At 36.1% G+C, this 13110-nt stretch overlaps 1 protein-coding gene across 1 annotated transcript in view; it reads right to left on the bottom strand.

Annotated features, from left to right (window-relative positions):
• Nucleotides 1-5722: 5722 nt before the first annotated feature.
• Nucleotides 5723-13110, bottom strand: part of LUM (lumican) — a 10394-nt gene continuing 3006 nt past the window's right edge. The window contains exons 2-3 of the mRNA XM_010178555.1: nucleotides 11815-12711; nucleotides 5723-6749 (exon numbers count right to left, since the gene is read on the bottom strand). Of these exons, the coding sequence (XP_010176857.1) occupies nucleotides 6595-6749; nucleotides 11815-12691 (1032 nt within the window). The 5' untranslated portion in view covers nucleotides 12692-12711 and the 3' untranslated portion in view covers nucleotides 5723-6594. The remainder of the gene's footprint in view (nucleotides 6750-11814; nucleotides 12712-13110) is intronic.

Raw genomic sequence — 13110 nt, 5'->3', positions numbered from 1 at the left:
AATTTCAACACTGTACCAAATCAATCCCACCTAGGAACCCAAATTTTAAAATACTAGATGTACAACTATATAAACTAAACATATCTTAAATTAAACATCTATCATGCATTTATCGATTACAAACATACATTGAGTTCTTGGGCCTGCATGTGGCTATTTAGATGACTAATATTTTCCAGGCATCTAATGGTAAATTAAAACATGAATTAGTCATCCAATGCCCATTTTGTAGATCTGCAGTTTTGAAAAGTAAGACATCATGAATTAAATATTCTAAGACAGGATAAAGATAGTGAAAACAGTCTGTGAGGTGTTAGTTTTACTTTTGTTCTTTTACTTTGTTCTGTTGTTAAAGAAGTCCAAGAATATTTGAATTTATCTTCATTTTAGATTGCCACAATAGAATGATGAATTCTGAGAAGCTTAGACTTATAGAAAGATCTGTCCTTTAAAATAAATGACAAGGCTTTCCTAAGAAAGTGCTTTCAAAACTTAATACAAAAAATATTTTAGTTCCCTTATAATAAAACTCTGCTATAGTTATTCTGCCAGATGAGAAATTCAAGGTTCAGGTCCTTTTTTAAAATTTAAAAAAAAAAGCCAAATGGCATAAGTAGTATGAAAACCTAATCCTTATTTCATTTTCCATTAGTTGTAGTATTCTTAGACTAATTTTTAATGCAGATACTCTTTGGGAAATACTGAAATTAAACACTAGAACATGTGATCTTTTTTTTTTTCTTAAACTATCAGGTTGGTCCTAATTTTTGAGAGTTGGCATTTAGAAGAGTACTCAAGTTTTCTTCCAGAGTCCTGACTTGAAGCTAGAATCTCACTCACCATGAGTACTCCAGTTGCTAATTATCACTTCAGAAGGAACATGTTGAATCTAAGTCTTTATACTACATATTAAAGTCTTCAACACCCAGCATTTTGGTGCTGACACCACTTTTTTCTTTGGAAACAGCTCTGGAACCCTGCTCCAGGGAGAATTCATGCATCCATCTCTATCCAAGGGACCATGCAGCACTCCATAGGCCCTAAACAGTCAGGTCTGTGCTCCAGCATTGCCTCGTCTTATTTCAGATGATTGCCCACTCATTATGGTGGCTGCTGTGAATCTCAAAGATAAATGTTGTTCCTCTCTGTGTTGTGTATATAATATACACCTTACCTCAGAACTGTGGTTTCTTTATTAGGAACAACATACCTGTCATCCTTTTGAGTCTAGGGTGGGAATAAAAATACTGCAGGGGGTGACTTTTCTTACTTAAACATAGGAATCTACATAAACACATCTCATTTTGACATGTGAAATCACAAATTCTTGAAATCGATATGACATTGCACATAATTTAGAGAATTTATTAGTCTTACTGCTTAGTTTTTTGGCAGTAAAGTGGTCATAATGATGAAGTCTACATACGAAATTCAGGAAACATTTGTTTATCTAGTTTGAAAATGGGTCTACAGAACCAAATGGATTACAGATGCACGCTATGAGATACTGGAAAGTTGATAAAAAAGGAATTTTTTCTCTTGGCCAAGCACTTGGCCTTGTTTATCTTGAGAACAACCTATTATTAAATTGGTTTATAAGGCATGAAATTTCTTAAGACTTCCAGTACTTCTGTCTGAAGTCTTATGCATGTTTCAATAAAAGCATCAACTTCAATAGAAACATATTTTTACAGGTATTATTCAATGTATTCTTTCAATGTCTCTGTAATTTTTGGAATATGTGCTCTAGTCAGATTGACCAGATAACACTGCTGTTTTGCATACTTTTACTGCATGCTAGGAGACAACGGATAAAGATAAAAATACTCTGTTACACAGCGTAGCTGCCCACGTAGTTAAATGTAACAGCCCATTCTCTTTGCAGGTTCAAAAACTATGTGTTAACTCAGTCACCTCTGTAGCCATAAACCCTTGTGCAAACTGAGCAGTACGAGACCTGACTGAGCTGCACTAGGAAGGATAATGAGGGCTGTAACCTCCGTACTAGCATGGAGCTCCTGGCATGGCCAGCTCTCCAGGTCAGTGACACAGCAAAGTCTTTCTCTGCTGAGTGCTGGTGCAGCAGCCCCAGCAAGAAATCCATCTGTGTAGTAAGAAAGTGCTTATTATCTGCCTTACAAGCAGTGCAGCTATGCCTAGAGGTGGACCCAGCAAACAGCTCCTCAAAAGCTATGAGATGTGTCATGTTTTGCATATCTGATGAAGGGGAGAAGCCTAAAATCAGCAAATTCTGTATTATTAAGATGCGACAAAGAAATGTGCTACAATTCACATTGATAACCAAACATTGTTTCCTTTCCCCTGTCCCTTCAGGGAACAAAAAAAACCAAACCAAACCAAAACATTTCTAGGGCCAGATTCTGAGAAAATATTTAGGTGATTTTTCCAACCTCCACTGCTGAGATACTACAGTAGCAATCTCTGCAACTATGAAGTCATGGTCTGTGTGCTAATCAGAATGATTTTATGGTTGTTTAACTATTACAACCAGATCTGAGAGAAGGTATAGTCAGCACTTAAAAACTATTTTAAACTATGTAGGAATTTTTTGTCATGAACATTTCAATATATTTTTAAACAGCTCATAACAACAGATTTAGACACTGTTGTTCAAATTGTCGCTGAAGATGGCTTTCTTAGAGGGAATTAAAAACTCCATAATCCTTTATATCTTTCCTTTTGAGGTGGATTTGATTTGCCCTCTTTTGCCAGAGCAGTAGTACTTTTTCCAAAATAAAGCTTTCCACTTGTTCAGGAGTCAGGTGCATTTGACCAAATCCTTGTGCTCCCACACTGTCATCTGGACTGTAAATAACATTTCTCCTTTCATATACTTTCTTATTTCTTCACTGCCTTCTAATTAAGACTTTTTTCCAGCTTTTATTTAACAATTTCAGAATACAAAAGTATTCTGTACCACAGAAGCACTGCATAAGAGGGATTATACTTAATTACTCGGGTAATCAAGACTAGTTATAAATGCTGTGTTATCTGCAGATTAAGTTTTTAAATTCTGAAATGATAACCCCTCCTAAACATGCAGATGAGATTACATGCACAAAGAATCACGCTTTATAACATCTAAGAGCAGCAATACACAATTTTTCAGATACACTGCTGCCCACTGAAATCCTCAGTTCCTTATTATATGCCTATAGCTTCATATACATTGATGAAGGGATAGAGATGCTGACAGAAAACTGTTAGAACCATAAGGATCCACAAAAGCTACCAAATTGAGGACCACTTAAAGTATCCAAAGTGAAGTCTTCAGGGCAAAGTGTTTATGTGATTTGGTAAGCACAGCCTTGAGCAATTCAGTCTCACCTCTAAACTCTTCCAGTTGAGCACTTCATGCAGGTCACATCTCAGAGAGGACTGGTGGGAGCCTTCTGGTGGTTCCAGCACGTAGAGGTATGGACACAATTATTTCCTGTTTAGCTCACAACCACAACTTTATCTGATAAGCTGCAAGAGGATGAGTAAAAGTGCCGCTTCTTTTAAAGCTGTTTTGCATTGCATAAAGAACCGATCATTTGCCCAGGCACTTGAATTTGACATTCCTACATTCAGGATGAGTGGCCTAAAATATAGGTTTAGCACTCCTTTTCATTCTCTGTGCAAATGAGTGTTGAACTTTTTACACTAAGTAGAAAAGGTTTAAGAGATATTTATCCATTAAAGCTACATAGCTTACTGAATAAGTTATTTTCTGACAAACTGAGCATCTTTTATCCAATGTCTAAATCTGCAAAAAAGTTCACAACCAAAATGTCCCCCATGAGCACTCTGTCCATTTGGAAGGTAGCTCATAAGACTGTTTCTCATACTTTGTGTAGACATCTAAGCATCTTTGCCAGTGCTGTCACACATGGGAGACAGATGAGGTAGATCTCTGCCTTTACTGCCTGCACTCAGTAGCTCACAAGTGTCAAAATGGGAGCACAAGCCAGCTGCAGACATCTGGGCATTGAAGGAAAGTTTCCACAGTTTTTGTCTGTGGAATCTATATCCAAATGTTTTGATTTTGTGAGTATCATGGGAGTCTGAATTATGGACCGGAACCTAAAACAATAAATTTGCCACGTGAATTAGTGCAAAACTCTTCAGCTGTAGGACTGCTGATTAAAATTTATATTTTCCCCCATTGGTTACCAGTATTCATAGAACCACAGATTCACAGAAATTATAAATAAGTTTGAAGGAATATCTGAAGCTTGCTTAGTTCAGTGTCCTCCAGAAATAAGGTTAAGTTCACAGATCAGTTACTCAGGGCACTACCTGTGCAAGTTCTGAAAATCTCCAAGGATGGAAAGTCCACAGCCTCCTTGGATAATCTGTGTCGGTGCTTTACATGCTTATTATGAAGAATTTCTTTGTATGTCCAGCCTGAATTTCTCTTTTTGCAACTTTTCCTTTGCCTTCTTGTCGTTTCATTGTTCACCCCTGAATCAGTGCTTATTCTAGTGAAAGGGAATAAATAGGTCTCATCCATATCCACAAACATTCCATTTTACTGAAAGGGAATAAATAGGAAGTTGCTTAACATAAACCAAATTATTTTGAAAACTGGGAACAAGACGGTAAACCATCATTAAGAAAGGCAGTCTGAATTTTATATGTACAACTGCAAACAAGCATAGACTGATTACTGTAGAGACTGAGGTTACAAAGCAAGAAGGAAGTTCAGTGCAGAGGCACTAAGATGGAAGGCTGCAAAGAGAACTTCCCTCAGCCTACTCCTTTCTGTCTATGCTGGGTCTCTTCCCTGAGCCTTTCTGAATATACCATATGCTTCAGTCCTGTGATTTATTGCAGTCTTCCACTGCCTAAAAGAGCACTGTGGAGGGGACAGTTGGGTTAAAATCTCTCTGGAAATGGTTGAATGATATTTCCCATATCTTTTTCTATTCTTTGGGTTCTTTTGCATGCATGTATTTCCTCTTCTCCTATGTTTTAATGCCTAGATGTTATTCCATAGGGATTCCCACTCTGATGTGTTCAGAAAGCCCCGGCTTTAGACTTTATTCTTCTATGAAAATTCTATTTTATTTGTAACAAAGGCTACTTTCAGTCCTTCCTGTATGTGGATTGAAAAACCCCAAACACCTATGAATTCCAGAATGACAAAAAGAGGAGAGAAATATTTCTCTTGTCTCCTGCATCTCTCCTTTTGTTTTATTCTCAGGTTTCTTTGTGGATTGCATATTGATTCTGAACATCTGGAATTGGCAATGTGCCAACTAAATGGTTTGGTGTGGAGTTTTTTGCAGAGGTGATAGTTTCTGCTTTTGCTATAGAAACTGGAAGAGTTTCTGTTTGAGTGTTTAATAGTTTAGTAGTTGAAAAGACAATAGTACCCAGGGGATGATCTGTGTTTGCAAGCAAGTCATTTATGGCTCTCAGTTACTAACACATTTTAGTGTGTGTTCCAGGATGTTGACAATATTTGGACTATTCATTCCCAGATAGAATATACTACTATCTCTCTATCATGGGTAGCTAAGGCTGCATTTAACTAATTGTCTGTGGCTTCTGAGAGATTTCATTGTTCTTTTGACAATGCTCAGAAATTAATTTGCACTATCTCATAGTGCTGTGACTCCCATATAGCAAACTCCATAAGACATTGACTTAATGGCCAACAAAAGTGCAATGGAGTATGTTAAATTACATGTTGACAAACATTGAAACTAAAAAGTAGAGAAAACAGTTTATTTAACCTTACAGTAAATTTTAATAATAATAGAATCGCTTACATTATCTTGTCTTAACCTGAAGGTTTTTTTCAATTTATAAAAGACTGAAACATAGTTGACAATGATATGCAAACAAAAATACTATTTGCTATGTTTTATTTTCTACAATCTGGTTAAAAATAGCATGCAAGTAATTGAATAAAAATACTTGTATATATGACTTATTTTGAAATAAAAGTTATACCAGCAATGGATAAAAATCTTACTATGAAAGTTTAAATGAAAGTATGACAAAAAGAAGAGTAAACATATTTTTAACCTGAAAAATGTTTGTTTCCCTGTTATCTGTCAAATGTTCCATTAATTTAATAATTTTATGGGCTCTGAAAATATATTTTCATACATTTTAAATTGTTCTTAGATTGTTAAATCATTTTTCCTTTGTAATTGATAACGATATAAAAAAGGCATGAATAATTAAGAAAGTTGGATTGATTGGAGAGGAATCTTGTATTTACAAAGGCTAGCCCATACTGTTCAGTACACTGACAAAACCCACTTGACTTCCATGTATTGCATGCATGGACATGGATTTCTATAAAGTTGAGTACTTTTCATCAACTTACCAAGCCAGATGTAGTCATATTATGCACTGCATGTGGTCATTCTTGTGCTTTCTAAATACATACTTTTGTAAAAATATGCACACCTTTCCTTAAGTGCATGGTAAGTATGCCAAGTGCATGGTAAATATTAACAAACAGAATAGATATTGTGCAGATTGACACTTGTTTTAAGGCATATCCTAATTTTAAAGAGCTATCATGATGTAATTCCTGTAGTTACTGCCTCTAGAAGGATGCTCCCAGGTATCTCACTCCAGTGAAATCTCAGCAGCCACTCGAAGGCAGTTGTACATCTCCTGTGGCAGATCAGCCCGAGTGATATTGTTTCCATCCAGGCGCAAATGTGTGATCTTGGAATAGGTCATTGGCCCAACAACCTTACAGAAGCTGCTCAATGGAAACTCTGAAACAGAGGGAACATGAACAGAAAGCATGAATGATTAGGATGAATAAGACCAAACCATCATTTTTATGCTTTTAAAATTTATTTGGAAATTGTGACCTTAAATTTATTCTACTATTTTTCAATATTTTGCATGTCCGTTGATGTAATTCCCCATTAGTTTACCGGAAGTTGAAGGTCTTGTGTTAGGAGAGGTTCTTTCCATTAGTTGTGAGAGGTTCAGAATTTCAAGACCAAGTTTTTCAAGTGCTGTGTGCTCTCAGTACACATTTGAGTTTTAAGACTTCAGATTTTATATGGAATTTAGAAAAAAAAATTAAAAATACTCACCAGTAAAACGGAAGATGCAGAGGGAGGAACCAGTTATGCTGGGTACATTATAATGAAGGGGTAAAACCATGCTATGTAAGATACTGAAGGAAGTAAAAAGTTTCTGGAGAAGCTGAAATTGTGATACAGCCTTATTCTTAAGAACAGGTAGTCCAGTGGATGTCTGCATCAAACATTAGTTTGTATATTATCATTTTGATTTACTAGTTTCAAAATGAAATTTGGGGCTGGAGTTAGAGAGCAGTTTTACATTTAAATTGTGTAGTTGTACCTTTCCAGAATGATTAGAGGTGAGTATAGATGTAAAAACATTTATAAAAATGATTATTTTATTTTATATGTAACAATATGTATTGCCTCTATTTAGATGAAGTATTTGGTTCACATAACACTAAACAGGTCTTGAATGGAAAACTATGTCTTGTATCTTGTGACCAGTATTAACTGTGAGCTAGAAATTACATGAAGCAGAGAAATTCTGTGCTCAGTATACATAAGCACACACATATACCTATTATACACCTCTGTCATGCAGAGAAGATCTATCCTCAAGTGAAAATGTGTTTGAATAAACCTGATGTCCCCTGCATACCATGCTGTGTTATGCTGCAAAGAGGGTCCTTCATTCTCATCTGTGTTTCCTTTGAGTCAGACAGTGGATTAGTCTATTGAAAGGCTCCATCACTACTAAAGAAGCAGTCTGAGGGGCTTTTTCTTCTTCAGGCCATTGATGTCAATTAAATTCACACAGAAATATTTCAAGGGACTCCTTTAATGAACCCATTTACCAGCATGTGGACAAATCTCGTTATTTCAGTTGCTTTTATGTTGCAAAGGACTAGCTCTCATAATTTCTGAGAAATCAAGGTAGCATTCTCAAAATCGGATACTATTTTAGCTACAAGTCTTAGGTCATTCGTGGACTTTTGAAAACACTAACTTATATATCTTTCCTGCTTGACTATTTAACCTACCTAAGAAAATGTGATGATCTACATCATGTTTAGTGACGGAAGTGTCTTTCATATCTCAGTGTTAACTTCAATTGGATTGTTAACAGGCATTAAAATATTCTACTATTATTGATTAAACAGGCAACTCTTTAAAGCATGAGAGCTTAGGTTATTTTTTGGACACAGAGGTATGATGCTGAAGAATGGGTGAAGATTTGTGTATCTTTCACAAAATAAGTTGTTTTGACTAGGAATTAAGGAAACATATTTCAAATGTTAGATCTTGATCACCAGTTTGATTAAAGCAACCAAACCCATTTCCTAGACTTTGGATATTGTACAGTCATCTTTTGGAAGGGTGAGAGATAAAATGCATCTGTAATGACACATTCATTGGGCAGTCCATATTGCAATATAGTATAATTTTAATCCTGCAGACCAATTCTGATACTCTTATGATTCACAAGATACACAATATGAACTGATGATTCTTGTGAATTAGGATCAGATAATCTGAAAGTTGTTTATAGAATTAGAAGTGTGGATTTTTGCTGAATAAAAACATAAGTTTCTGAGATTTTGAACTCATTTGCTGGGCCTACAGGCTATAGCTTTAGCTGTTTAGATTCAGTATTCTGCAGATAATGTGGGTGTAATTTCTAAAGATTAAAATAAACATGAATTCTAATACAGATTTTTTTTTTCCATTTTCTTATCATTCAGAAAGAACACAGTAAGTATATTTTTATTGAAGACAGACATTTAAAGACTTTCTGAATTTACTTATTTGTTCTTTTCCATGTTGTTACTTCTGAGCATGAATACTAACATTTGGTTGCAAAAACAAGGTATGCTTATACAGGTTGGGTAGATGCTTAACTGCTCAAAGGGTGTAAACTTTATGCATGTAAACCAAAAAATGTATCTGTTTTACCAAAATACTCAGTTGTGCTGACTATGAGACTTAAACTGCTTTGGATGCAGATCTAGTCTTCTCAGAAGTCAAAGGAACTCTGTGATGGACTTCAGTGGGATTTAGCTCCATTATTTGGTGCATAGTTTGGGTATTAATTTTTTGTACAGTTCATAAAATTGTCAGTTGTTAGAAGCATATTAAAAATGTTTGCTTTCTAATTGCAGTGCCTACCACCAGGAAATAAGATAAGTGAGTCTCGTGAATGCACTTGATGTGCTGTTACCTATATGATCTGTATGGGAACTGCAATCAGTGAGACTGGAGTACCATTGCATAAAATATATCAGTAGCTTACTGATTTTATTACACTTATTAGTGTTGCAGGTGTTAAAATCTCTTCCTGAATTTACAATATTCAGGTTCAGAGTCAGTGTATATGGAATTTTGACACTAGTGTGGCATTCATGTTTCCTGACACAGAATTCATGAGCCAGACACTAAAAGAATAAGGATTGGGTGAAAATTGGACTTTCATCTGAACAATTATTTTCTCACTAAATGTGTATGTTGCCATAAGACATTCTGATATGCTAACAAGCTGTCTGAATATTTGAAATATCTGGGGGAAAAAATACTCAGGAACATGCATGTCCCCCTCCCACTCAAATGAGGATATTCTCAAACAGGTAGTTTTTTTATGAAAGGCAATGCATAATAACTGTAGCAATCTGGAGATTAAACTCATGGACAATAGTTTGGAGAAATATTTCCTTTCTTTCTGGTAATATCGCAAGGGTTGGAACCAGATTACTCTTCCTTAGACAAATATAAATGTTAATTGATAGCCTGAAAGTACCTGAGGATAAGGAAGACAGTAGCAAATTAAGAACTCTGGAGAAATATATTTATTTTAGGTTTCTGCATAGGTGAAAACTTTAAACTATGTAAACCTAATCTGAAAGATTATACACTTTAGAATGAATTATCATTAATCCTAATACAGAAATCTCCCTCTCACAGTATATGTTAACCACAGGTCATGGTATGGAAGGGAAGCTGGCCTTGTTTGTAGTCAATCTTACACAAATCTCTGGCAAATTACAATATTTTACTAGAAAAGAAAAAACTGGTCATTTTTTGAAGGCTCAAATACTCAAAAGTCCACTGAATTCTTAGACAGACTAAGCACTCACAGCTGTAGGTCAGGCATAATGAATAGTGAAATGCAAAGGCTTTGATCACTCTGTGTCTGGTACTTCATTAAAAAAAATGTTACTGAAGGCTGCTAGATGTTACGGTTAGGCAAAACCAAGTAAATCAGAGTTCTCTTGCATCAGTCCCTAGGGTAGCAAAGACAAAGCAGCAGTAGCTGGTGCACACCCACTCCTCACACCATCCCCCTCTGCTGCTGACCATTACTTTGGAAATACATCTTTCATTACAAAATTAAATTGTTGTCACAATTGCTCAGAAGTCCTTGGAAACAAACTTGGTACCTGGGCATCTTGCAGAAGGCTCAGAACAACCATTCTAAGCAGGGAAATTGCCTCATATAGCTCATGAGATATGAAACTTCATCTTTGTTAGCTCTTTTAGGAGAAGGACAGTATCTAATAGAGCTCTACAGGTTGCTGTACATGGTGCCTCAGGTAGGAAGCATTAACTTAATGTTTTCCCTCATCAAAATGAGGAACTGAGATGTAATAGGAAAAAAAATCATAGTGTTGAGGAAAATGTGAAGTGTAGTAAACACAAAACATTTCAAAAGGTCTTGCTCTCTGTCTGGTAAAATCAGCACCAAAATATTTGGCTTTAAAGTCTATGTCTGTATGGAGTTTGTTATATATGAAATATCTAACATTGACAGCCTAAACCTCTGATGGATACAAGCTGGCAAAGCAGAAGAGAAGGTTTTATGGTTTTATGATTTTATGCCAGCTTTATGGCAGCTAGCAAGATGATGCAAGTCCTTAAGCAGAAACACTGTTATGTTTGACAAGTGAGCCTGTGCATCAGGGACCATGGCTGACAGAGCTGCAGCTGGAGAGCCTCTGACATGAAGGTGAGGTCTCTCCAGCTCCCCAGCACCTTTTTCCCACCCCAGGGTTAGGACAGCCTCATAAAAGCCCTGTCTCAGTGGAAACCTCCATGATCTCATGCAAGATGTGACATTTATTGACTTCAGAAGGAAAATTTTTTCACATCATGTTTGAATGGAGACAAGCTTGCCACCTGATCATATGACATGTGGGAAATGGAAATTAAAAAGCAAAAGGAGCAGTTCTTTGGATTTCAAGATGGGTTTGGAGGGATGCTGCTTGAGAGAAGGGAGAAAGGAGAAAAAAGCTACTTAGCTGTATCTCTTTCACGGTGCCTTGTGCCTGATAGCTTATGAATTTGTTATCTTCTCCCTCTCTACTCCCTCCAACACTTTCACTACCAGCCTTCTGTAAAAGTTACACATACTATGGTCAGTTCCTCAGCTGATATCTGTCTTTTTTTGCTGACTTATGAATTCTGAATATCTTCCACACTGATCAAATTTTCCCACTGTTTTTTTCCTCATTTGAGTAAGAAAACCCCATTGGCTTCTATGAAGTTACTTCAATTTCCATGAAAGAATAAGAATTCGACTGACAATACCCACATTAGTATGAAAACAGAAATTTCTCCCTTTAAGGTTTATTTGAGTAGCTATCAGATAAATGTCTGCTTTTTAACTTTAATGTGTACAAGATTCAGAGTGCTAACAGTCTAATCAGTACCATTTCTTCAAACTGGTTGTACTGCCATTTCAGATACTTACATTGACCATCAGTGTCTAGACTGTGGTAAATATTAATGAAAATACGCAAATTTAACTCACTGTTAATTTTGTTGACTTGGAGGTAGAAGTTTTCGAGGTTCTCACTGACAGTTGGGATGCTCTTCAGCTGATTAAAGGAGAGATCCAACTCAACCAGTGATGTGATATTGAAGACATTGCCTGGTATTCCAGAATCTGTTAATTTATTGTGGGATAGACGCAAATATTGCAGGGTTTTAAAACCTTGGAAGTACTCATCGGGAACATTGGAGATTTGATTATTATCAAAATACAGCATTAGTAAGGAGTGTGGCAGTCCTGTTGGAAGCTTTGTAAGACGATTGAAGCTTAAGTCAAGATACAAAAGTGAATTCAGGCCTTTAAAAGCCCCAGAAATAGAATCTGCTTTCAGCTGGTTGTTCTGGAGGTGAATGACAGTCAGGTTCACCAGCCCCTCAAGTGCACCAGGATTGACTTTTGTGATCTTGTTGTGACTTAATTGCAGGTCATCCAGAGTTTTGGGGAGTGGTCCAACAGCTTCAGTTAAATTGTTGTAGTTAATGTGAAGTTTCTTCAGATGCTTTAGTTTAGAGAAGACCCTTCCCTTAATTTTTGAATTTTCCAAATGGTTGTGATCTAGGATCAGCCACTGTAGGTCTGTTACATTATCAAAGGTGTTTTCTTCAATACCCTCAATCATATTGTTTCGAAGATAAAGGTATTTTATTCCACTTGGTACAATCGGAATGGTTTTCAGTTTAAGATTGTCACAATACATGGCAGTAGGGTAGCTTAAAGGACAATTACATTCTGGGGCACAGACTGCTGAGGATGGCCCAAAAGGATCATAACCGTAATCATCTGCAGGACCATAGTCATACTGGCAAAAAATGCCACTAATCAATAACAGAAAGACAGGTAGGGAGTTCAAAGTCATCTTTGCAATGTGTCTTGTCCCTGTATGGGGAAAGGAAATAAAAAAGTTATAACTTAAATATTTTTTTCTCTTTCAGCAACCTTTGAAATTTTACCACATAAAGATTATAGTTAAAAACTAATTAATTTAGGCTTCCTGTTTAAAGCTATTAATTCATTTTAAAAAATTATTTTGTTAGTATTGCATTTTTACTACTATAAATTTACAGTCCATGCCTTGGCATAATCTGCCTCTGTAATGCAAAATTGCAGGCCATTGTGCTGTTGTAAGTAAAACATTATTTATTTCTTCCTGTACTCATTCGTTAAGTCAAAAGAAGGATGATGAAGTCCAAGTTTTTTAAACTTGGTACGGAAGAGTTTTCAGTTTTGCTGAAGGCCATATTCAGAGGCAGTTCTGCCATTAAAATTCTATCAAGC

This window comes from Mesitornis unicolor, unplaced genomic scaffold, assembly GCF_000695765.1.
Source record: "Mesitornis unicolor isolate BGI_N332 unplaced genomic scaffold, ASM69576v1 scaffold8942, whole genome shotgun sequence".
In the NCBI taxonomy this organism is placed as follows: domain Eukaryota; kingdom Metazoa; phylum Chordata; class Aves; order Mesitornithiformes; family Mesitornithidae; genus Mesitornis; species Mesitornis unicolor.
Note: the sequence above shows the minus strand (reverse complement) of the source record. Positions and strands in the feature narration are given on the sequence as shown.